Here is a 23,710-nt window from a genome sequence, read left to right on the forward strand (position 1 = left end):
CATAACACCTACTCCTCCATGCTTTACGGTGGGAAATACACATGCGGAGATCATCCATTCACCCACACCGCGTCTCACAAAGACACGGCGGTTGGAACCAAAAATCTCCGATTTGGAATCCAGACCAAAGGACACATTTCCACCGGTCTAATGTCCATTGCTCGTGTTTCTTGGCCCAAGCAAGTCTCTTCTTCTTATTGGTGTCCTTTAGTAGTGGTTTCTTTGCAGCAATTCGACCATGAAGGCCTGATTCACGCAGTCTCCTCTGAACAGTTGATGTTGAGATGTGTCTGTTACTTGAACTCTGTGAAGCATTTATTTGGGCTGCAATTTCTGAGGCTGGTAACTCTAATTAACTTGTCCTCTGCAGCAGAGGTAACTCTGGGTCTTCCTTTCCTGGGGCGGTCCTCATGAGAGCCAGTTTCATCATAGCGCTTGATGGCTTTTGCGACTGCACTTGAAGAAACTTTCAAAGTTCTTGAAATGTTCCGTATTTACTGACCTTCATGTCTTAAAGTAATGTCTTTTTTGTTATTTGAGCTGTTCTTGGCATAATATGGACTTGGTCTTTTACCAAATTGGGCTATGTTCTGTATACCCCCCCTACCTTGTCACAACACAACTGATTGGCTCAAACGCATTAAGAAGAAAATAAATTCCACAAATTAACTTTTTAAAATGCACAGCTGTTAATTGAAATGCATTCCAGGTGACTACCTCATGAAGCTGGTTGAGAGAATGCCAAGAGTGTGCAAAGCTGTAATCAAGGCAAAGGGTGGCTATTTGAAGAATCTCAAATATAAAATATATTTTGATTTATTTAACACTTGTTTGGTTACTACATGATTCCATATGTGTTATTTCATAGTTTTGATGTCTTCACTATTATTCTACAATGTAAAAAATATTAAAAATAAAGAAAAACCCTTGAATGAGTAGGTGTGTCCAAACTTTTGACTGGTAGTGTATATATATCTATTTTACTCAAACCACCCGCGGGCCGGATTGGACCCCCAAATGCCGGATCCAGCCCGCGGGCCGTATGTTTGACACCCCTGCTCTAGAGCAAGCACCACCACACCACACACAGAGTTACATGAAAGAGCCTGATACAATCGCAGAGTGTGTTCGTGTGGCCATAACCGTCAGAGGCCTCTCTGTGACCTTTGGGTGATCTTTGGGTCTACCTGCTGAGAGCTTCGCTTGACTTCGCCACCCCATCAGGAGCAGTTATTTCTGGGAAGCTGATATGAAAAGGGGTTTTGGGGTATAATTACTGGACCCCTGCCATATTGGGGTTACGCTCGAGGGTCCTCCACTGTGGGGGAGCAGCCAAGCTAAGGGCCATTGCTTGCAGGCTAGTCCATTATTGAGGAAAACTCAGTAGAGGCCAGGCTATGGTACTTCTAAAAACAAATATAATTCATATTGCAAATAAATTATGGGTACTTCTGTGTTTAGAAGATAAAAAGCAGATCAAAAGTGTGCAGTAATAAACCACATGGCCATGTTAGTTCCTGTTTTTTAAAATTTTTATATTCCATCTTGCATAGCCATGTGAGGTTTGATTGAGTGTTTGATTATGTAACTTACCAGATGGGGGACGAAGTCGTCATCAGCTGTGGTCAGGTTTACTGCAAAAACATGGTCCCTGTGGGGTAAAGATAAAGATTTAGTGTCACGGTATTCTGTGCACAGTCTCATAAATAAAAGCAAACTAAGGGTTGGTTTCCCGGATTCTCCATTGAAAAAGCTTCAGCGTCCGGGAAACAGACCCTAGTTTGGTCAGTCTGGTTGTGATGTTTTATTGGTTGTGACTGTAAACATGTGGACCAGAACGGAGACAGTGGATTGGCTGACTGACCTGGCAGCGATGTAGAGCATGTGGTTGATCCTCAGCATCCTCTGGAAGTCCAGGCCTAGTCTGAATGTTTCATTGTCCGACACCAGCCCCTGGAACCCTGGGTACAGGTAGGAGTCTACAAAAAGAGAGAGATGAAAAAGATAAGAATAGCTGAATTATCACATACATTTCAAGATTTTTCCAATTCATGACCCCAACTCCTAGACAGCTCACAGCTATACGGAAATTACTACTATCTCAAGTTGTCATTCATAATTGGTAATCCTGCTTGGTCCTGACAGGCCTCATTTTGGTGTTTAAATCTTTAATTACGTAGTATTTGTTAGATTTTTAGTTGCTAGTGGCAATAAATGGATACACTGTAGGTTTGCAGTCGCTAAACTAAACCAATCACTCTCTGGTCAGACACTCTCCCATTCTAGTCATGTCCTGTTCTTCCTGTGGACTGTATCCAGGTTCAGGAGGCCTGGCTTGTTTCTAAAAGGTCAGACTAGGGGGAAGTTAATGAACAGAAACCTCTGCTAGCTCTTCTGCTCTAGCTGTCTGTGTCCAGTCCTGGGTCTTGTTCATTAAGGCACGCAAGAGAAAACATGAGAGTTTCTTATTGGACAAATCCCTGTTTTTATTATTTCGTTTGGCGCCTACTGAACACAACCCTGTTGAAGGTTAAATAGAGGTTTGATAGAGCCATAGTTTATTTGGCTTGGGATGAGTGAGCTAAGATGAAGTGTCTGCTATTGTAGTTTTGTCGTAAGCAATTTGCATAATGGCAATTATTAGAGCATATACTGTTGCCATACGATTAAACTCAATTCATCTGCCGAAAGGCTTTGTTTGGACAATACAACAGCAAATATGATGACTAGGCAAAAGTGTTCATTAAATGATAAGACTGTTGGTGTTTTGTCGACGGCAAAGACGGCGTCAGCTCGCAACATGCAGAGTGATGAGCAGAATATCCTCTAACACTAAACAAAATGCCCTTGAAGTCCACTCTCGCAGTTAGTATAGGTAGGTCTGATGGTGTCGTTTCCACTGTCCGATATGTCAGGAGATATATCCGTAATCAATCTGTTTCAAGGTTTGTTACCTACTACTACCGGTAACACATTGTAAACGCCCTCTCATTCTTTTCCTCCTTCTCTTTCCGAGATTCAAAGCTGTTGACCTCGCAAACCAACTCCCATTTAATGCCACAATGCCTCAGCGAAACTTTCTCCTTCGCCACTCTTTATCCCCCTTTCTCACACCAATAATGTATAAAACCTGTCCTGCTCATAAACTGTCATGTAAGCCATACCTCCTGGAGCCGATAGACCCACATATAGTTAGAGAACTGTGGGAAAACTGTGCCCAACACCCACTCAGAAATCAATGATGGCCATTTTGAGTGTACATCTCTGTACTTAATCTAACCTTGTGTTCCATTTGCACAATACCATTTATCCACACTCATCTCCTGTGCAGGCCAACTCTACAGCCTGACTTCCTGACTTTGGTTCATCAATGTCTTAACAAGGTAGCATTAGGGCTCTGAGCCAGCCTTAGGCAACGCAAATAGAGTATCTGTTTCCTTGCGTGCTGCTGGAGACAAATACCACAGCAATCTTCCTCCCTTAACGCAGTGGTAGATTTATATGTCACATCATATTAGTGCACTCTAACTACCAGTCCCGTGCTACTAAATTAATCCCCTTATATCACAGAGGGAAAATATGCAACATGGCACCACTTGGCCTTTTAAAATCACTCTAAGCCAAATCAGGGGGCTGGTGGGGCTACTCACGCTCCCATCTGACAACGTTGATTGGCTCCAGGTCCTTGGGGAAAGGTGTGGCCGTGGCAGAGGTGGACAGTAGACAGGAAGTGAGTGTGAGGGCTGCCAGCAGGAGGCGCCACCTCGTCCGTTCCGGAGGGACCATCTTCAATGAGGAGAAGGGGGGCGGGTGGGTAGCAGCAAGGGGGGCTTCAGCAAGTCATGGTATGGGGCTCAGATCCACGGGAGCACTGTCTTTGGAGGGAAAGATGGAGGAAGAAGAGAGGAATTCAGTTCAGTCGAATGAAAAGGGGTCATAAAATACAAACAAATGTTGTTTGACTATACATGATGAAAACGTTCAGTCAAATCTGTAATTGCTCAATTTAGGACATTTTCTCAATTGGCTAGTGGTATTCACAAATTCATAGACATGATATAAATAACACACTGAGGAATCGATGTCTATTAATTGAATGATATAATTTCAGGACAAAATATGCATTTTTAGCTTGCATTATCTAAGCAAAATGCTACAATTATGATTCATCATAGCCTAATGGCATCTAAAGGTAACACAGGAGCTCAAATCTGTGAGCATAACTCAATATATTCATCATAAAAATGTGGAAAGTAATGCACAAAAATAAATCTCACAGGACAATTGATTCATGTGATTGTGTCTATGTTCTGGTCTATCAACTCATGACACCGGCAGCAGTCCAGAACTCGTCAAACTAAACTAAATGTTAACACTAATAAGTAAAACATTTTTTTCCAAGGTCACACTGACGCCAGGCTGTTTTGGTCAGAAATATTAATGATCGACTTCAGGCTGTCTGCTTTGGTTGAAACAATATCAATGAGTAACGAACAGTTCGGGCTGGAATCCAGATGGTCTTAACAGCTGCTAATGTCAACATCTGCCTCTTCGAGTGCCAACATACTAACACACACAGCAAGAGTGATGGTGGGAAAGGTAATTCTGTCAGAGATACAGTACACATCAGTCCAATGGACCATAGAGATGCGTTCATCTACATTTTTCATCTACATAGTTTCATTGAAGTTGTTTGACTCATTTTATAATGTTCCACATTAAAAACCAAATGGATTGCACAGAGCAAGATACACATTTTCTACAATTACTAGAGTAACATGCTTGGGTAACATCCTGATTCTCTGACTCTTTCGTGAGGAATGCTTGGAGGAATGCTGCTAGCAAGAGGAAATGCATCCTGAAGTTAGACCTGACTCTACACACGCTAGAGACAGGACGTTAGCATGCCGCGCTAACTACCTACCCTCCCAAAGTCAACAAACAACAGGAGCACTCGCCATCAATATCAATTAGCCTACGCCATTCTCGTTTAGATTCCGAGCAGGTGTGGTGCTTAGCCGCGAGGTCAGCCAGTCATGGCCCCCCGCTATAAATTATAAGGATTAGCATCTAGTCGTGTTTACAGTGTGGCTCGCTGGTAGCCTCTCTACTCTAAATGATTACACCCACTCAGACACAAAATACCTACTGCTCCACTACTGTCAGACTGTAGAGGAAGTAATGGATGATGAGTCAACCTGAGTTGTCATTCAATCGATGTTTGGAGGAAGTAACATGGGAAAGTAAGTCTGAGGTAATTTTTGTGATCACAGTACACAAAGAGCAGAAGTGTTCAAAACTTCCCCCACTGACTAGCATAATCAGTATGATACATCACAGGTATTGTAGTAACTGTACAGTGGATGGAATGTTGGTTTCCAGACCAATATCATAGAACAAAAGAAAACAATGTTGTATATTTCTTCTGGGCAAGCCAAGGTCATATAGTATGACCGTGTGAGCTAAGGCCCAGCTGCTTTCAGTCCACCTTCAGCTGACCTCACCAGCGACTTGAGGAGTTAAAAGTGAGAACATACATTCCCATCTTCTCCAATAGAGTAGTTGTTACTGCGCTGCTAAGAACTCCCAGCTGGGAGACATAGACCCCTGAGATGAAAACTCACTCTAGCTCTTCAACTGGTTCTCTATTGTGGTGGCGCCTGCCTGGGTTGTGGCAGTCACAACTGTGGGGAGATATTGTTGTCAAGAGGCAAAAGATCAGAAGTATTGTATGAAACCGCAACAGGAGACGACTGAAGCCATCTTGGATTGATTTAAGAGGTTTGCTTCTGTTTGCTATGCTAAGTGTTCTACATGTATAAAGACCTGTCACCAGAGATGAACAATCAATCAAAAGTTTAGTATTTGGTCCCATATTCCTAGCACGCAATGACTACATCAACCTTGTTACTCTACAAACTCGTTGGATGCATTTGCAGTTTGTTTTGGTTGTGTTTTGGGTTGTTTTCCCCAATAGTAACTCTCATCCAACGAGTTTGTAGAGTCACAAGCTTGATGTATTCATTGCGTGCTAGGAATATGGGACCAAATACTAAACTTTTGACTACTTTAATACACTAAGCAAATTTGTTCAAATACTTATGACTTCCTCAAATGGGGGGACTATATATACAAAAGTATGTGAACACCCCTTCAAATTAGTGGATTCGGCTGTTTCAGCCACAACTGATGTTTTTAATGGTTCGGGCTAGGCCCCTTAGTTCCAGTGAAGGGAAATCTTAACACTACAGCATAACATGATATTCTAGACGATTCTATGCTTCAAACTTTGTGGCAACAGTTTGGGAAGGCCCTTTCCTGTTTCAGCATGACAATGCCCCCGTGCACAAAGCGAGGTCCATACAGATATGGTTTGTCGAGATCTGTGTGGAAGAACTTGGCCTGCACAGAGCCCTGACCTCAACCCCATCGAACACCTTTGGGATGAACAGGAACGCCGACTGCGAGCCAGGCCTAATCGTCCAACATCAGTGCCCGACCTCACTAATGAATGGAAGCAAGTCACCGCAGCAATGTTCCAACATCTAGTGGAAAGCCTTCCCAGAAGAGTGGAGGCTGTTATAGCAGCAAAGGGGGGAACAACACCATATTAATGCCCATGATTTAGGAATGAGATGTTCAACGAGCTGGTGTCCACATACTCTTGGTCATGTAATGTACATAAAGTGCTTTCATTCCTAAACAGTAAAACAGATATGTATGAAAATAACCTAAAATAAAAGGTGACATACCATCGCCTTGTATGAAACATTTGATCTCAAATCCAAAATGCTGGAGTATAAAGTCACATTTTTAGCTTCACTATACAAATGCATTTGGAGGGGAGTGTAACTTGAGGTTCTTCTGTTCAAGCAAGAAGTTAGCTCCCATATGTGGAAAGGAGACCAACTGCAGGAATGAACTATAAAGCAAAATCCCGGAAGGATGTGCAGGCTTTAAAAAGGAAGAGGAGATCTAGCTCTCCCCCTGAAATTCCACCCGAGGTAACCCTACCGCTCAACTTCTCAACCCTCTCACTGCGGTCAACGGTGCACACCAGGGGTTTTGGAGCAATCGGGAAAACCCCACTTAAGCTGAGACTGATTATGGTCCATGAAAATCACTCCGCACGTGTCCACCAGCTTCACAATTACCTAAACACATAACCTCTTATGTACTTCATAGTTTCAAAACATCCTCTGCACTTTTGGTTTGTGTCAATGCAAGGGAATGTGGATCCTCAAACAGTGTCATTTCTTTCGAGGGACCAGTCCAACTTGTTTTCAGTCTTTTTTATTTTTACAAGGACTGTACTCTCTGCTCTGTGAAAAAAACGATGGAATCGGGGGAATAAATAAAGGATTGTTTCCCGCAGACTAAAACGGTGCCTTGGTTAAAAAGGGTTACAATGACCCACAGCCAAACAGTCTCCGATCTACACACCACAACACGGGTCGCTGCCCTCATGTTTGTTATTAGATCTAGAGACTTTAGAGTTTAGTGAATTGCTTCATTTCCTCTCATTTGCGAACCATATTACTGCCAAGGCTGAGAGTTACCCTTGGTTTGAAGTCAAAGGCAACAATTATAGTAGGGGAGGGCATCATGTGACCACACTACATGAAAGAGTCACAGCATTTGTGAGTTTGTTAGTTAGAGAGGGGAAGAGACAAATTTGAGCTCCGCATCCGGCAAAAACAAATAAACTTTTTCCGGTACAGGCATTCTTCCTATTTGACTAGCTTGCCAACGGTGGGTGTGTGTCATTCCATACAACATTAGATTACTCCCTACTATGACAACCAATGTTCATTCACACGTACTTACTTCACTGTTATTCATTCATCAGCTACAGTTTTTCAATGCAAACACTACAAAACCAAGCTAGCGTAAACACAGCACCTCAGGACATGCAATGCTATCTATACCTTGAGGGTCCACAATGAGATTCTGTAAGCACAACACCAAGACTAACTCTTCACTGCTTGAGTGGACTCAGGCGGGCTTGAAAAAAGCCTCTTGTAATAAAATGTCTGGGACCTCTGGGCTGTAGTGTGTTGAGGGGGTGAAAGGTTCTTACAATGCAGGAGCAAAGGAAGGAGAAAGGGGGGCTTTGCCACTCTATTGGCTTAAAGACCTTGGGGAAAAGCTATATGCGTAAGTAAGGTCAATCTTACATCTGATTTGTGGTGATCAGGGCTTAAGTACGTAATCTTAAGTGGGAGAGGGCCAGCCTGAGGGTACTGTAAACAGAATACCTGTCACTATCACTGCTTGGAAAGACCACCTTGAGGCTTAACGTAATCATTGGCCTTCAATTGGCCAATCTGCAGTTTATGTGTTGACTTATTTTAATGCTATCAAGGCCTAACTGCTCCTTATCTTTTAGTCACAAAGCCTGTCGCCCAAGCCTAGCTTATACGTACGGTCAATCGAGAGCAGGGGTTGGAACCTACATTATTTTCCAATAGTTTCATTCTTTTTTTTTTTTTGTTCCACTGTTCCGATCAGAAAAATAAAGTTCTGAACAGGCCCAAACCCCCAAAAAGTAACAGTTTATTTATATAGTTCCTTTCTGTTAGTTTTAAAACCTCTGAAATCATTTTTTTTTTTTACATTAAGCTCAACATTACATTTCTTCACCAATCAGCGCGGATAGACAGCTTGCTATGGAGCGGGCAAGCTATAGCCTAGTTGTTTATATGCGTGATGGACAGACAAGTGTACGCCGCAAGACGTGACTGAAATGTTGCGGGTGGGTAGAGAGCGAGAGAGGGTGGATGAGGAGGCTTCGCTTGAAGTGTTGGGCATCTTGTTATGACATGTATTATCTAAATTAGGCCAACAGAATTATACCTACCTAGGAGCGGCTTCTATGGAGGAACTTTGAATGCGTCTTAGCTTTTCATAGTTAATAAATCCAATGTGAAACGTGATAACTATAGTATCCTTACCTAGCATTGAAAAAGTTAATCCATTCTTCTCTAATTAAAAATCTAATTTCTGAATCACGCTTGTAACGTCGCCAATAGGCTATAGTAACCTATGCTTCGGAGGGAGCAGACACACACTACCAAAGATTCCCAGCTGGCAGGTAGACACTGGAATATGTTTCTGAGTGACAGAGTGAGGGCTTTGCATAGGCACTTTGTTGCGTATTTTGTGGGACAAAAAAAAGAAATGCCCGGAAGGTAAAATAACGTTATTAACGGGTTCAGATGCTTTTAAAATAACGGTTCTGTTCCGGAACAGTATAGATCACATTCATTCTCGGTTCTGATTCTGTTCCTCAATTTCGTTCTTTTACGGTTTTCTGTTCTGTTCTCTGAACCGGTTCCAACCCCTAGTCGAGATAAAAAAAATTCTCACAAAGCAATAGTTGGGATAAAGCAGAAAGACAAAATCTCAGTGTCATGTGACAAAACAAAGTCATCTTCTAATACGTACTGGTGTATTTCTCTTGCCCTTAGTTCCCCGTGGCAGACAGTCCCAGTCCAAGGAAATCTTTCAACAGCCTAAAGGTTCTGTCAAAAGCTGTGGTGGGCCCCTTATGGTGCTGGTGGCCGCTAACATGAGTGAACTTTACAGGACCCTGGCAGACACTGTGGCTCACAGATTAGCAGAGACGAGGTGTGTTGACAAGACTCTACCCGAGCAGAATGCAAATTAGCCTTGGAATGGCCAGATCTCAACTGGCAGAGAGCATGAATGAAGGGATAGGAAGGATAGCATTGGCATGACGATGTTAGCAACAGACTCTGACGGAGTATGAAGAGGAGTTTTAGTCTGTTCCCAAAGATTTCTAACAAGCTTATCTAGTCCTGTGTGTGAGGACATGTCGAAGCATTTCGCTAAATTAACATAATGTCCCGTAAAAGGTTGAGAATATCAGTGGAAAATCTGAAGCGAGCATTAACATATTACACTCAGGGCTTATCAAACACGCACACAGCAAAGTGGCATGTGTGTGTGGCGCTTGGCAATCATTCAAATACACTTTTACAACTGTACTGGGACCTGTAAACCCCAAGTGCTCCAAATGCAAGTGTGGCATTGATATATCGACTGAAAGATCCAAGATCCAGGCATATAAACATCAGGTTTAACATTTCTATACTGCATGGGTCCATTTAACGATGGGTTGAATGAACCTGAGCCTGAAAATTAAACAAATGCAGCACACGTGCCCTGTGATGTCATCTAAATGCACACAGTTGCATTATGGGTGGTCATTAAAATAATTGATGGTATTGCATACGTTTCTGATTCCGAGCATGCTGTTTGTGCTTGGAGATATCAATGTTGTCCGTAGCACACATCAATGGCTGCATGTTCTATGCAAAACAAAAATTATTTTTTCCACAGGATTACTGATTAGATGGTAATGACCATTGCTCGTGTTGAACTTGAGTAATCTTCATGAATGAAGCTTGAAGTACCCATCTACTGCTATAGGTCAGTGGCTGTGTGTGAATTGATGCAGTGGCCAGCTGTGTATTTGTTACATGTCAGTGTTCAGTTCCGTGTGTGTGCCTTACACTGCTCTTTCCTGGTCTCTGATTAGCAAGTCAGCTGCCAATCTCCTCCTAGCCAGTCGCCACCCACCTGCCAAAATCCAAGTATCTGCTTTGGCGGCAGAAACAAGATCTGTCACGGAACCCTTGTGCGACCTGGGAATATCCCAGTGGTCAGCGGCTTTGGTGGGCGGCAGCTCCTTTTATGCTCATTCTTCCATTTCTCCCCACAGAGGGCCGGAGCCCAGCCAAGCAGCCCTCAGGGATCATTAGGAGGACCTTTAAAGATGAGCACCAGCGTTTTCCTCTGAGCATCACAGTGTCAGCTCTACCACGGACACCTGAAACCACCAGGTCCAGACGGGATCGTTTTAGGATAATGTGAGGTCTGTGTCTTGTCTTGTGCATGTGCTTTGTTTTTCTCCCCGGGTCTCCCTTTCTCTTTCTTAGTTTTTCTCAACGGGTCTTTGTTTTCATTTTCTCACCGGGTCTATCGGTTTCTCTCATTCTCGCTATCTCCTTGTTTTTCATAAACACTCAAAGCTCGAACAAACACTGAGCGATTCTAAATGCATATTTTCTCAGTTTCTCTTTCTCAGCCATGCTTGTTTGGTGTTTCACACTTAACAAGGCAAGGCTTTTGTGCTTGGCAACAGAGGTATTTGCCTGTTCTGTCACAGAAATATAAATAAATAGCCTTGTTTTGTTTGGAGACAGTACAAAGAAACCAAATCTAGTAAACATGAGATGAAAGAGGGAAGCCCATAAAACACATTGTTTCAAATGATGGATAATAACTTTTTGCCACACATTAAAATACAGAAACGGCCTGACCACTGATCTAACAGAGAATGTGAGAGCGGGGAGGATATGCAGGAATCAAAGACCAGCCATGGTTGAGTCTGTAGTAATGTATTTTCACAAAGAGGCTTTGGAGAATCCCAAAGGCGCCATTAAACATCTGTACAGACCGCACTACCTTTCCTCCAGGATAAAGAGGTAAAGCAGAAAGGAGAGGGTTAGGTACAAAGCAGAGCTCACCGCTTCCCGATAGAATGATCGCTATGTATGAGTGATTTTCCATTTCACCGCAGTCTATGCAAATTCACATTATGAATCAATTTTTCTGTGCACTTCTTAAGCCCTCCATTTTGAATACAGCGCTAGGCAACGTAAAATGCCACGACCTCACCTGCTCGCTTCCTGGCGCTCTCTGCTGCGATGAAATACTTCATCATTGTGTCTGCTCTTACATTGCTGTGACACCTTACATACATTACATGGTACAAACTGGCAAGGCGTGTTGTTAACCGAAACACATGGCAAGTCAAAGACTGTTTATCACGAATGGTCTCTAGGTGAGAGGAAAACCAGTTAAATGGCTGATCAGAGTTAAACCCGATAAAAATTGCAAGATCATCCCTCTGGCTCAATAGGCCTAAAATGGATTTGAATTTGGTGGAGCCTACAGATAACACAAATCATATCTGTTCAGTTGTCTTGATATACAACAAAGAAATTCACTTTTTGTGTGAATGCTTGTTCTTAAAAGTCCTTCACAGAGAGAGAAAGTGTTAACTTTCTTTTTTTAAATATTGTATACATTGATGCTTTGGCAATATTTATGCAATGTTTCTCATGCAAATAAAGCAATTTGAATTTGAAAGAAAGTGTGTGTGTGAGAGAAAGAAAGAAAGAGAGAAAGCGAGAGGGAGAGAATGTGTTCACTCTAAAATAGAGTGCCTTGAAACATGGCATTGGACTGTGAGAGAAAAACTGGGATAAGCTTTCATCATGACAACTAATCCAGCAGCCATCTTTCACTGCGTGTGCCTTGTGTCACGCTGAAGGACAAACACCAAAATAACCTTCTCTCCTAGAAAAGTGACACATAGAGTAAAATGGGAGAGAAAGAGGGAGGGATGGAGAGAGAGAGCTGGATGATATGAGGATAGAAAGAAAGAGGAGTGCATTAGAGAGAGACCACATGAGAAAGAGAGAGTGATAATCAACAATGAAGACAGTACACTCCCAACCACACACACACACACACACACACACACACACACACACACACACACACACAGCTGCAGAGAGACGGTGGAGACAAACAGTCCTGTTTGTAGCGGGCGGCTAGCAGGCGTGGCGCTAAGTCTTGGCAGAGACCATTAAGTGTGAGCATGTGATAAATGCACTGGGCTCCACAGACCTGAAGTTCTCATTACTCTGTGTGCAGTAGAGAGCTGCAGAGGCATCGCTCATGAAGGGTGGGGGAGCCATTGGCTGTGTGTGTGTGTGCGCGTGCGTGTTTCTCAGTGCATGCGTATGTGTGACTGTGTACATATCCGCCTGTGTCCAACTTGACCAACACAATGCTATTCATATCAATCATTCACTCCCATTCATATTTCTTCGGCACCGGAGGGCATAGCATTTTGGGAAATAGAGTACAGTGAGAGGGGAGGTGGCATGGCATCATAAGCCTTCTGTTATCGGGCTCCTTGGAAACACACTTTGTGGTCTTAGCGTCTCATTCCGTTGCCCTTCCTGAACTGTATTTCTGCCCTTCCTGTCGCTCTTGGCTGCCATCTGTGGAATTTCCACAGGCGACTCCAAAGTCGCCAAGCAGAACCACTTTGGGGACAAGGGAGGGCTGCATCAGACAAATAGCTAGCGGAAAGAAAGAGCCAACGTTGCCTGGAGGAAGGAGCCGGGGGGGGTTTGGGGGTTTTGACATTATATGTATTATATGTTTGAAGCCAGTAGCCCTCAAGATGGACAAGTTAGAAGGGAAAGGGAAAGGGGATACCTAGTCAGTTACACAACTGAATGTATTCAACCGAAATGTGTCTTCCACATTTAACCCGACCCCTCTGAATCAGAGAGGTGCGGGGGGGCTTCCTTAATCGACGTCCACATCATTGCGCCCTAAAGCCACTCTAAAGTGTCTTCCGTGCAAATGTAAGAACAGAGAGAGACAGCAGGGCCCACGAAACGATCAAGTCACTATGATTCAGATTGATCATTTCATGATTATTTTATGAACTTCAAATAAAAGGGGGACCTCTGTTTTCACATCGCATCAGTCATTCCCCTCTTCGCTTGTCAGAGGGAAAACATAAAGGGGAGGGCAAGAGACTGTTAGTAAACTAGTAGAAAGAGGAGGAAGGGAAGCGCTACTAAGGTACACTAATCAAATTCAAATTAGGGATAATTGGAAAAGCTGTTCAAAAGAGGACATTGTATTATTTATTTGTGCTCCCTGAGGAAGGCCATGCAGCCGAAACGCGTCAGATAAAAAAAAAAAAACTTGTTTCTATTGAACATGCCATACTAATAAAGGCATTTTAATTAATTATATGAAGAGTGCCTTGGTCCTCCATTCTTTTTGATGACTGTTAGTAAACTGTTTGAAAGAGAGAGATTCTCAATGAAAACAAGGATGCCAAACAACGAGTAATGGTTGCTAAAGAAAAGAGGCGAAAGATAAACGTCAGAACTCCGAGGAATGATTAGACAGATGAAGGGTTTTAAAAATAGGCCCTCACTCATCAGGGAGAGATGTGAAGCAGGACCGGAGGGTCCCTCGTTCCCCCCCTCCTATTTTTTTCACTTTCGCCTTCTCTGACATTTTTCTACCCCCCCCTCTCCCAACGCTCTTTCTTCTGCTTCTCTCTCTTCAATCATCCTTCTTTCAAATTCGGATCATTCCTCAATGTCTCTTGAACTCGAATCGCCATAGTCTTTTTAGCTGTACTTCTGTAGTTTCTCTCTTCTCTTCTCTCCCCATGTCACTTTGCTTTCTCCCCTCTCATTTTGGCCTACCCCCTGCTGCTTTGGTCCACTTCGTTTGATCACTCGGTACTCAGAACAGCCTCTAACACCACGCATGTCGTACAATGTTATGTTATACAACCCTGGCTTCTGATCCCAGGACAGTTCCAAACACAGTGATCCTCCTCAGAGCAGCCAGCTACTGTACCAGTCTCATCTAGGGCATATTAACTCTGTCAACAAAGGATGACATTGTCTTTCTGTCCTCAGCCAAGTCTCTAACCACGAGTCCTTAAAACACTGTCTGTGATAGTAGAGCTATCATAGATAGATAGAAAGGACTGACCGTCCTCTCAAGCTCTCATTCTCTTGAAATGACCGATACCCAACCGATACTGCAACCTTCCTGAGAGTGCACGTCTCTGAGCCTTACTGTTTGTGAGAAAGTGTGTGTGTGTGTATCTCTTTGTGTACAGCAAGTGTGTGTTTCTGTGAGCCCTTCGATTGCTCCATTTCCCTATACCTTTCCGCATTCATCAGTCTCCTTTGACAGTTTGTCAGTGTGTGTCTGTGAGTCCATAGGGACAGAAGCTGTGGCCACCTTTCTTCTAAAAATAGACTAGTCTTTAGTGTCCCTGTCACTCGGCTGGACCGGCTGACACAGTGATAATTGGGGGGGGGGGGGGCTGAAGGCAATAGTGAGACATGGGAGTGACTCCCAAGCAAGAAGGCTTTGAATCACAGAAGTGCTTTTCTTTCTGGGCTCTGCTCCCTGGTGGGCATGCCACCTAACAACTATCCCTGTCAGACTTTAGCAAGATTTCAAGTGATTGGTGTGTGTCAGTGTGTGTTTCTGTCAGAGCAAGTGGATGTATGCATTTGTGTGTGTATGTATGCGTGTGTGTGTGAAGCAATCGGAGTGCCTCAGTCTCCCTTCTGCGGCACTTTGAGAAAAAGGTTGTGTCATGCCCCATGGTGAGGACATCCCAGAGCTGGGTTTCTGCGGTCACTCTCTCCCTGGACAGCCGGCTGCTGGGGAATCGATACTTTGACCTCCAGTGCTGTTCTGTGTTAGCATAGAAGTGCATAATGGGAGTGCTCCAGGTGCTAGAGTGTGAGAGCTAAGTGCCTGTTAAACCACCATCGGTGGCCCGAGATGTCATCTTACCACATGAATCGAAAGCCAAAATGTGACTGCTCTCGTTTCCCTTATCGCTATACTATTCTGTAGAGTCTCGTTCTTTTCCTCTTTCACCCTGTTCCACTGTATGTCATCCTCCTCTTTTTCTCATTGCTCTTTTGCGTTCGCTCTGCTCACCATGTCTTCATCCTCCCCCTTAAACTCTCCCTCTCTCCGCTCTTTCTCTTTTGATTTAAATGGAGTTTGACGTTTCTATGTCCTGGCAACTTGAGTGTTATTGACAGAGCTTTTGTCTTCTAACCTTCAGCGGTGGCCTCTCCTCAATAGGGGGTGAATATGTGGGGCTGGTGTTTATTCACAATTATACAACGGGTGGGTCTAATCCTGAATGCTGATTGGTTAAAAGCTCCTTAGCCACTTATCAAGAACATGCCAAAGGCATGTAGAAAGTAGTAGAAAGAGATCTTTAGAAATGATCCAAAGCACTCCGGTTACACTCTTCAGATGGAAACCCGGGCAGAAGACAGGCCCTTTTAATACGGTCTCCTCATTTTCCATCTCCCTGAGCTATTAGATGATGAGCATGAAACAAGTATTGTATAAATAAGGATTGATGTTGCGCTCCCCTTGGGTTATTGGACAAAACACGCAAACAAATGTCACTTAACACTACACAGCGGTAGTGGCATTGTGAGCATTTTGTCATTAAGCCCAATGGTTGGCCTGTCACCTGGGGATCGATGTGCTAAGACTCTGTGACCGTCTCCTCCTCTGAGGGATGGAAGGAAGGCAGACGGCGACAGTTCCCATGGTTTCCCCTGCCCGCCTCATCGATCGCAGCCGAGGAGAGGAGGAACGTTGATTTGTGTCACATTTTTTGCCGTGAAGCCGACTCAAAACCCACCTTACTTGCTGTAGCTACATTCTCAGGAAGGGCGGAGTACAAGTATAAGGTATCCTCCATTCTAGATTTAGGGGGGAGGCAGTAGAAGCATTCTGAGGAAGTCACTCCTTGATTGAAAACCTTGTAGAGGACAGGTGAAAACCCCATAATCAAATGTACAAAGTGGACATTCTATACAGGTTGGGTATAATTTCAATGTCGCCCCTTTTGGCTTAAGGTATGCCCCATTTTCAAATTATTTAAAACTGACCCTATGTTAACCACTCAACTTGGTGTGAGTGAGGAAAGGCTACCCCTGCAATTACATTTCACATGCTTTTCCAGTAGCCTGATTTAGCGTCAAAACAGCTGAAAATTCAGGTGAGCCAACATTCTATCAAAATACTGACTAAAATTAATTGCTGTGGCACAATGACTGACAACTCGTCAACACTCTGGCCCAAAACTAACAGGGTTTCCCCACACCTAGGCTGAATGGTCTACCCACACCTCTGTTGAGTGTTACCGTGTCTATTTTCACCTTTACTCTCAGCGACATTCCCTGTACAAAGCTGACCTCGGCACACCTACAAGTGCAGCAGTCCCATTCAAACCCACACAAAGGATTCTGCCAACATGGCTGATAGGAGGACAAGAGCTGCGAGGAGACCCGTCTGTCCGCAAAAATAACCTATCCACAGCCCGTTAGCTAACCAAGGCCGTCTAGTCACTCAAACGGCCTTAACGAAGGTTGAGGGCAATGGGGTAGTAGAGCTGACACTGAAGTGTGCTGCTTTGTGTGCCTGTGTGCCATTGGGCAGCCACGTCCTTGCGTGTGCAAACTAGTGATGGGGGGGGGGGAAATGAATAGTTACATGTTGGGACATTATTTTTGACAATATTTCGTATCATTTTGACAATAATCGCAATATTATTTTTGCGCTAGTTGGTTGCACCAAAACTCCAGTATTTTTCCTTCATAGCTTGTTCTCCATCTTCTTTTTAAATAGAGCGCCAATTTGTTTTCAGCACTTTTAGTCCCTCTGCAGCAGACATATGGTGAGCAATATGTTTGGAACATCGAATCGCAATTAAATCACAGTATAAAATCGCAATACATATCGTATTGGCCCCTAAGTATTGTGATAATATCGTATCGTGAGGTCCCTGGCAATTCCCAGCCCTAGTGCCAACATTGAGAGAGATCAGAGTAATATCGTTAGGGCCACACACAATGGACTTAGCTAACCATATGTCTCCAGAGCTTATACAAGTGGTGCCACTTTAGATATTGCGCCAGTAACTGCATCAAGGTTGTGATCGGCATTGCTATAGGGGGATTACAATACTTTGGCTTTGGCACTTTGCTGATCGAGTAAAGTGCATTATGAAATCAAAATGGCTGGGCTGAGAACAGAAGTGCTCAAAGTGAAATCTAACCATGTCTTGCAATAGGAGAGAAACTAGTTGGTACTCACAGTCTAGAATCTGCTGAGACAGGCAGGTGCAGCGTCCAATCAGTCACTATCGTTGACGTTCACAAAGGTTCAGGAAGAAGAGAGGGAGGTGGGAGGTGGGGGTGGACCCCCGCAGAGTGGTCCTCAGCAAAGTCCTGTGATAACAAGAACAACATTTAATCAGAAATGTCGACTTTTATAAACACACAACAAAATGGCCCCAACTTGTTTTCACTTCACCCCTCTGACTGTCCCACCCAGGGTTTGTGATTGTGGTTAGGGAGACAGAGTGGGAGTGATAATGTAATCAGCATACAAACATTTGGATAAACAGATAACCGGGAGAGTCTCCCGGGGAGACATTAACAAATCCATCTGTTTGGGGTGCAATGGAGGCCAAGAGTAGGGCTGGGCAGCATACCTTATTTTACGATATACCGGTATTGATGCACGGACCGGTTTGGGTTTTTACTTTACCTTCTATAACGGTTTGGTTTGTTAAATGTGATACGCCGTGTTTAACGTCCATTTTTATAGTTGACTTCGCTACTTGAGTCATCTCTCTCCGCTCTCTCTCACGCCATGCCGCGTCATCTAGCCCCGCCCCCTGTCACTCAAGAAGCGCATTGGTTGTTCCTCGACCACGAGACACTTGCGTTCAGTCTGCATGGTCTATGCAGCACATGCAACAATGTTGATGACAACGATGCTGTTTTCACGTTGCTTCTTTATATAAATCCACTTGCATTCTATAATTACACTATTAGTTTGTGTTTCTTACATCTGCAAACAGCCGTTAATGCTAATCGCTAGCTAGCTAATAAATGTACTGAGTCAGAGCAAACATAATTAGCTATACAGCCTGATATTACCAGTGATGGTGTAGACCTAAATCAGCATGTTGTTTGTGCAACAGTATCTCCTAAATCAAAGAGGAATACACGAAGCATGAATATGTTAGCTACATGAAGTAGCTAAGAGAATACATTCAATTTACCCAAAGATTATAGGGTCCTCTAGGAAACACGTAACAACAATTTGGTTCCTACCCTGTCACAATAACTCCTCCCTGGCATTTTCATTCGTTGTCATGTCAAACAACACTGTATTCAAAGTGCCCACTATTATATTCTAACTATAGAATTAGAACAATCATTCTATTTCTATGATTCCAACAGTTTACCCAAGTGTTTTGCTCTAAATTGCAAGTCAAATTGCAATTGCAACATTTGGTAAAAAATATGGCCTAGATTGTTTGCCAATATTGTGCAGCCCTACACGGCAGCGTGGAAATGATCTCAAATGAGTGCAGGAAATGCAGAAATTGATGAAAATGCTGAAAATAATTTGTGGTTGAAGTTGAATTGAACAGTATAAAACAATCAGAATGGAGAAAATCACTTAGAATGTATGTGTTACCACTCTAGGGTCACACACTACTCAGAAAGCAAATGTAGAACTTTTATTATTCAAAAACATAAAATACAGTCAAATACCGTCAATCTTTTGGGGTAAATACCGTGATATGATATTTTCGCCATATCGCCCAACCCTAGCCAAGAGTGGATGACGGTCAAAACCTCAATGATGACCTCAACATGGTCCACTATTAGTGGGAAATGGCGGTCAGTGGCATTAGGTTTGCCTGACGACATCCAAGTAAATAAATCTGTATCATAAAATGATGGCACAATCTGGCTGTCGGCAAATGTAACTATTTTAATTCCCAAAAATTTAAAGTAAAGAACTATCATTACAATAACATAATTGCTTAATGAGCTATTAGATGACCATCTTAAACAAAAACAATCAATGTTAAAAGTAGCCTTTTTTTGTTAAATAACCTTTACTAACTTGACTAACGAGCGTGAGCTCAAGAGTTAAACACACAACGGAGCCCCACAGGAGACTGGCTGAGGCTCTCTAATCTTACCAGAGACGAACATGACCACTGAGGTGAGGCCAAAGCAAACCTGCTACCGTGGCAACGGCAACCCAGAGAGACCACCAAGCCAATAGGAAGCCGAATAAGAGACGAATCCAAAGGCTCTAAGCCCTCAGGCCTTGTAATGGCCCTATTGTTATGATCCATCATCCGGCTGTATTATCCTGTCACTGGCTTTTTATCTTGTACTTTCTCCAACAAAACAATGTTTTGGAAGGTTTTATCCTGATTTGATCTGCCATTGTTTTGGCATTTTGCCCATTTCACCCTCTGCTGCCTTTCCCATTCTCAATCTGTCCGTCAGCTCGCCTTCCTCTGTTTGAGTCAGGATTTGTAATACATATTTTTTTTATATTCCACAACGAGCCTAGTTGTTGCATTTCTGTTGATCTACCATCTCTTTATCCATCACTTTCACCCAAAGTACACCCTCTTTCTTCGTTCCATTGCCCTTTCATTTTAGAAATGCCTTTGTTTATATTGCTTGTCCCATGATAATGGTGTTCTCTTTATGATATTTTTACACTGCCAATGGGTTTTTAGTACATCATGTCAGAACTTCATTGAGTGTTTGATGCATGCTTAATCAAGTTGTCTATCTGTCTTGTTGTTTGATTACTGGATGAATTAGATGTTTGGCTGACGCCGGGCAGTTGTCCAGAGTTGGTCTTTCAATGGCTTAATGTGTTTGGCCAATTAATTACTCCATTGATGTATTTTGGAGATTTATTGAGAGCGGTTTGACTTTGGGAGAAAATTATGGAATGCTAGGACAGAGATCAATGCAGCTCGCTTGGTCATATCTCCAGCCATTCCAAAGACATACTGCCTGTCCTCATAGACGGAACGTTTGGGTAATGGAGCGATTTTTCACGTTGATTCCCAGTTTCACTCTAGGCAAGGCAGTGGAAAATCCTTTAAAATAGGTCACCAATCTGAGAGCGTGATTGTGTAAAAGGGTGTGCCTGTGACATCTACCTCTCATGTCCAACAAATCTAGAGTGAATCTATCTGGATTTTTCCATGAGCTGAGACAAAGACCAATAAATAAAGGAAGAGAGGGAGAGAATAAGAGCAGGCAGAAATGGGGTGATGCAGAGGTAAAGAAAATGGAAATATGAAAGAATGATGCAATGGACTTAAATAGTAGATGTGGGGGGGGGGGGTGTAAGGTTGACTAAGTGGCAGAGAGAAAAAAAAAGCAAGGAAGACTGGAAAAAATACGATGAGAGACAGAGACGTTGAAGAAAAGTTCAGCTGAAAGAGGGCAGACAGAGACAGAGACAAACTACATACAAGAAAGTTCTGAGAAAGGAGGCTGCAGTCCTATAATGGGTTTACAATTGGCTGATGCAGTGACAGGTGTGTGTAGGTGTGTGCGTGTTTTATACTTTGCAGCAAAGTCACTACAGAGAGTTCAGAGAGGGTTCATCTGATCTTGGGTTTTTAAGCCAAATTGTATCAGCAAAAAGAGACGGCGTAGCCCAACATAGACAGCATCTCTTAGGGTAGACTTGGACACACTCCAGCTGACTAAACTGAGCCATACTAGATTTTTTATCAGCTATCAGTACAAGTTTACTTACAAAATACAACTATTCAGGTAATAACAACTTGTGTGATGACAGTGTCTATGTTCAACTTGTTTTGTTCATCTCCATTTAATTAACGCATTTCAACTTTGAAATTATAAGCCTCAATGCTGTGTATACCATCAGATTTTTTTTTTTTTTTAAAGGCTACAAGATGGACAAGTTTTCATCAAGTGAGCCCTTAGAGAAACTATCTTGACTTTTTAATGGAGTCTGTCAGACTTCCACTAAAGTGAGTGCAAAGACAAATGAGTGCTCCAGAAACTTTACTCTGGATTAGTCCAATGTTCAGAAGTGACATGGCTGGGTGTAGGAGCACCTATCTTTCCCGCTTGTTTGAGTTCCTCGTTCCGAGGTGCCCATTTTCTCATTCATCTTCAAGCCTATCTCCTCTTCAATCTGACATAAACCACATGTACACTTCTCTCAATGTGTCCCTCAAGAACAAAGACGGCTCCTCAAGGAGATTGGGCCTGAACGCTAGCAGACATGATTATGTGACCAATGATAAATGAGTTCTAACGAGTATCCCGGCCTGCCTTAACAGAGTCCATTTTCTCAATCCATCCCCGTGGCAACACTGGGTCGTAATGAGGCTCATCCTCGTTAGGCCATGATTCATTGACTCCACTCCTTCTCCGACTTAATGAACCTCCGCTTCCTTCCTCCTCTCTTTTCCTTTCCACTCAACTCCTCTCTAAAATGTCCATCCCACTTTCTCAAGCATGTCCTCCTCGCCGATCCTTCTGTTTGTATTAGGACTCCTGACTTTCTTCTTGTCTCATCTTCTGTTTCACTTTCTCTCCAGTGTTCTGTCTATTCTTTCATTCTTTCACTACTTTATTCCCCTCTTTTTTCCCCTCTCTCTTCCTGTTCGGTCTCTTGTCTTCTTTTCTGTCACTTCTCATCCAGCTCTGTCCAACAGCCTGACAGTTAGGTCAGAACCATCACTTGTGATCAATAGGTGTGACCTCACTTCCTGTTAAGAAATTAAATTATTCACTTCTTCCTGTCGCCCAACCAATCAGGCCATTTCCAGTCTGTCACAGAAGACCTTACTTCTGAGTGCTGAACATCCTTGAGGAATAACCATAAACATTCCCAATGTCTCACAAAACCATGGCTGAGAGCGTTTCATCATGGGAGGAATGTTACTACTCTACACTAGACAGTTCTAATGATACAATACCGCTGATATTTTCTGGATGGGACTCAGAGGAGAAAGAATGTCTGTTTTGAGTGTGTGTGCACGCGTGTCCAACGGAGATGATGCATCTCAGCCCCTCTTGAAGCCATTTGCTGGTTGCCCTTGGTAACAGGTGGTGAGGGATCTCTGCTTTAACAGGGTGTAATAAGAAATCAAAGTCATCACCGCACACCGGGTGGAATGATCGATACGCCCTCCACCAGCCATACTGGAAGGGCACGGACACACACACACACACACAGATACACACACTCTACACATGTCTAATTTTCAACTCACACATTAGCTGTTGTTTTGTTTAATAATATGCAGGCTTCATGACAGGTCAGTACTCATATTCTCTGCCCCAGTTCTAAATGGTTGAAGGCTAAAACTACGTTCCTATACACACCAACATCAATAAAGCCTGTTTTCATATACAATTTAGTAACGATGTGCCACAGGGGTTAATCTCGGGAACCCTCTGTTTTCCACGGGATTGTCTGTCTGTGTGACACTTCTAGGATATGCCATTTGGGACGTCGCAGGAGATCACACACTGTAGCGATGACACAAAGATGACGAGATGTGCTTTCACTGCCCACTCTGATTTTGCTCTTATCGTCAGCTGGGTAATCAGAATGGCTTACTGCCTGATAACAAACAATGGCCGGGCGAAGAGAGACACGATGGATTGGAGAGATTACACTTGACTTTTGTGAGGCAGATTACGGGAGTGTATGTTATAGAGGGATTAGGAATAAACAACAGTCTGTGGCTGTAAAGTGTTTGTGAGTGTACACGTGTCTGACCTTTGGCCTCATATTCCGAATTTGCAACCCTTTTCAAAGAAACTGCACAGTAGCTGATAGGAAGAAAACAACATCACGGGTTGTAGGATACAAACATAAAAAAATGTCACACTTGTGTCTTCCCCATCTAAGTATCTACGTAGAGTGCAATACCATGGTTTCTTACCGGGAAACAAGACATCTACAAGATCAAACTAAGATAAAAGCCAGACACGACTGACTCTGACACGTTTGGATTCAAACGTTTACATTTAGCTCAACATTCATTGTGGATACACTTTGAAGGATTTATTTGATCAGCCTTTGAAGTGTTCAAAAGGAGTTAAAAGGGATGGGGTTTTGCTGAGGCGCGCAAAGGGGGAATTGAAGGTATGTTAAAGCCGTGTAAAGAGCGTCCATCTCAGGT

At 43.2% G+C, this 23,710-nt stretch overlaps 1 protein-coding gene across 3 annotated transcripts in view; it reads right to left on the minus strand.

The window, feature by feature from the left end:
- The window catches only part of LOC121572004 (semaphorin-6D-like), a 124,788-nt gene that overhangs the window by 37,505 nt on the left and 63,573 nt on the right, over positions 1-23,710 (minus strand). For 2 of the 3 annotated variants that reach the window (XM_041883847.2, XM_041883848.2), the window contains 4 exons: positions 17,791-17,924; positions 3,651-3,875; positions 1,865-1,979; positions 1,594-1,651 (listed from right to left, as the gene is read on the minus strand). In XM_041883847.2, coding sequence (XP_041739781.2) covers positions 1,594-1,651; positions 1,865-1,979; positions 3,651-3,786 — 309 coding nt within the window. In that variant the 5' untranslated portion in view covers positions 3,787-3,875; positions 17,791-17,924. The remainder of the gene's footprint in view (positions 1-1,593; positions 1,652-1,864; positions 1,980-3,650; positions 3,876-17,790; positions 17,925-23,710) is intronic. The other variant, XM_041883849.2, reaches the window with a different exon arrangement.

This window comes from Coregonus clupeaformis, chromosome 8 (assembly GCF_020615455.1).
Source record: "Coregonus clupeaformis isolate EN_2021a chromosome 8, ASM2061545v1, whole genome shotgun sequence".
Lineage (NCBI taxonomy): Eukaryota > Metazoa > Chordata > Actinopteri > Salmoniformes > Salmonidae > Coregonus > Coregonus clupeaformis.